Raw genomic sequence first — 2,171 nt, 5'->3', positions numbered from 1 at the left:
GAAGTGAGCTAAGCCTGCATTAGAAAGGTGGAAATCAGAACCACAAAGACCCTTGTAAACCAGAACCCCAGTACTGGATCATAGGGCCTGGACATAACTCCTCAGGGTTAAGCAAGTGTCCACTGAGATCAGTTTATTTGATTGCTCTTTTGTAATTTCAAATTAGCTTCTCCTCCAGTAAGGCTTATTGATGCCCTCAATAAGGAATGCTTCCAAATATCCATCCCAAATATCCAACAGGTTAAAGAACCTCTTAACAAGACTTTCATGTTCTGATCCCTTCCTACTTCCCCATGTTCATCTCCTGCCACCTTCTCCCTAAAACACACCCCCCACACACACATGCATAAATACACATAATTCTCCAACCACTTTCAATTATTTGCAGCTCTACAAACACACCACGGTCTTTTATGTCTCTTTGCCTTTGCACCCTCAGCCGGCACGCCCTACCCCTCAATCTTTTCACATCTCTTCTTGGTGAAATCTTGCTCTTCCTTCAAGATTCAGTTTCCTCCTCTGAATTCCCAGTGTTTCATAGAGCACTTATCACATTGCACTGTAATTTATGTGTGTACCCACCTGCCTCTCTCATTTTTATAATTTCAGTGACTTTGCAGTTATAACATGGTGAAGATAATACTAAGAAGAAAAGGATGAAGTATGTTGATGTTATTCTGGTTAATTGTTCAAAAAGAAACGGGAAATTGCATTGTGGCTGAATATGTATCAAGTAGAAGGATGGGAGGGTAGAGTTGTTATCAGTTCTAAGCCTTAGCAGTAAACGTTAACTGATGAAGGGTAAGGACCCAATGAGAAATAAACCTCCTGGGAATAATTCACACCAGACTTGCAGAAAACCAACAGTTTTAGTAGGCAGATGAGGAACTTATAAAAATTGAATTGTATGTTAGTGTTGGAATAGCTCGTCGGGAAGTAAGAACCTACTAAAAACTAGAATTCAGCAGTTTTGAGAATTTGTCTTAATCTTTCTTCAAAGAGATTTCTTGATGCTAACAGTACCACTTGTTTAGTTAGGCTAAAGTGAGCATGGCCTGCTTGCTGCCACCAGAGCCCATCAGCCTATCTAGCTATATTGGTGCAGGAGGTGCATCTGGGTGAGTCTAACAGCATGCTGACCCTTATAACCTGGAATGGAGGCCCACACAAGTCCCTTTCCCTCTCTAAAACTAGCCCAGGACTTTGAGGGTATACACTCATCAGAAACAGAACTGAAAGTCTTTTAAAAGTCTTTTAAAGTCATGATGAATAATTACAACTTGACCCTTAAATGTTCCAAAGAGCTTAGTACCAAATAACCTTAAGTACCAAAAAATTGCCTGTGCTGAAATACATGTTGGGTGGATTTATATGAAAAGCTAAGGATGACTAAATTCAACTTCCAAATATATACCTCAAAGTAGTAAATAACAGGTTTCTCCTTCCTTACTGAAATCTGTGAGGGGAAGGAAGCCATCAGAGGGGAGGTCTTGTGGTTACAAGGATGTGCTGTGTTAGACTGACATGGCAGCCACCACACTTTATAAGCCACAGTAAGACAGAGGGATGCAGAGATGGCTTTGTAGGGTCTCCACGTGATGGGAAGCAGGAGAGACCAGGGATGGATAGGTCTGGAGAGGGGTCAATAGCCGCCCCCTCCCTCAGCTCTCCACGGCAGTGGTCTCAGGGGTTCCCTGACTCACAGCAAAGTGGGAAGCGGGGGTCTCGAGTGTGTCCCTGTGCTCTGGGAAGGCCTGTGGCTCCTTTAATTCCAGGACCACCCGGCTGAGAAGGCCTTTGAGCAGCTGCATTTCTCGGAGCAGAAGGTCCATGTCGGGTTTTAGGGCTCCAGTGGTTTGTTCCAAGGGGGTCAGCGGAGCGCAGGCCGGTGGCCCAGCAGTGGGGGCTCCGCCCGCGGGGAACAGCAGCCCGGCTGAGGTGGTGTTAGGGACGGAGGTGATCGACGGGACCGATATGGACAGCGGGGGCTTTCTGAAGGAAAGCGGCTTGTTACCGGGCGCCAAAGCCGCAGCCTGTGGGACCGGGACGGTGGTGGACGCCACGTCCAGGGGAGAACCTGTGAACGCAACACACAGAGAACCGCACGGCTGAAATCCTTCTCGCAAGGGCTGGGGGGTGAGGAGGGGGCAAGGGATGGGGGGTGGGGGTGG

At 46.9% G+C, this 2,171-nt stretch overlaps 1 protein-coding gene across 4 annotated transcripts in view; it reads right to left on the bottom strand.

Moving 5' to 3' along the window:
• Positions 1 to 1,759: 1,759 nt before the first annotated feature.
• FCRLB (Fc receptor like B) overlaps positions 1,760 to 2,171 on the bottom strand; it is a 4,313-nt gene continuing 3,901 nt past the window's right edge. For 2 of the 4 annotated variants that reach the window (XM_024751638.1, XM_024751639.1), the window contains one exon: positions 1,760 to 2,077. In XM_024751638.1, the coding sequence (XP_024607406.1) occupies positions 1,871 to 2,077 (207 nt within the window). In that variant the 3' untranslated portion in view covers positions 1,760 to 1,870. The remainder of the gene's footprint in view (positions 2,078 to 2,171) is intronic. The other 2 variants (XM_024751640.1, XM_024751642.1) reach the window with 1 other exon arrangement.

The sequence above is a fragment of the Neophocaena asiaeorientalis genome, unplaced genomic scaffold (genome assembly GCF_003031525.2).
Source record: "Neophocaena asiaeorientalis asiaeorientalis breed wild unplaced genomic scaffold, Neophocaena_asiaeorientalis_V1.1 scaffold156, whole genome shotgun sequence".
Classification (NCBI taxonomy): Eukaryota; Metazoa; Chordata; class Mammalia; order Artiodactyla; family Phocoenidae; genus Neophocaena; species Neophocaena asiaeorientalis.
This window is presented reverse-complemented; position numbering and strand designations above follow the sequence as displayed.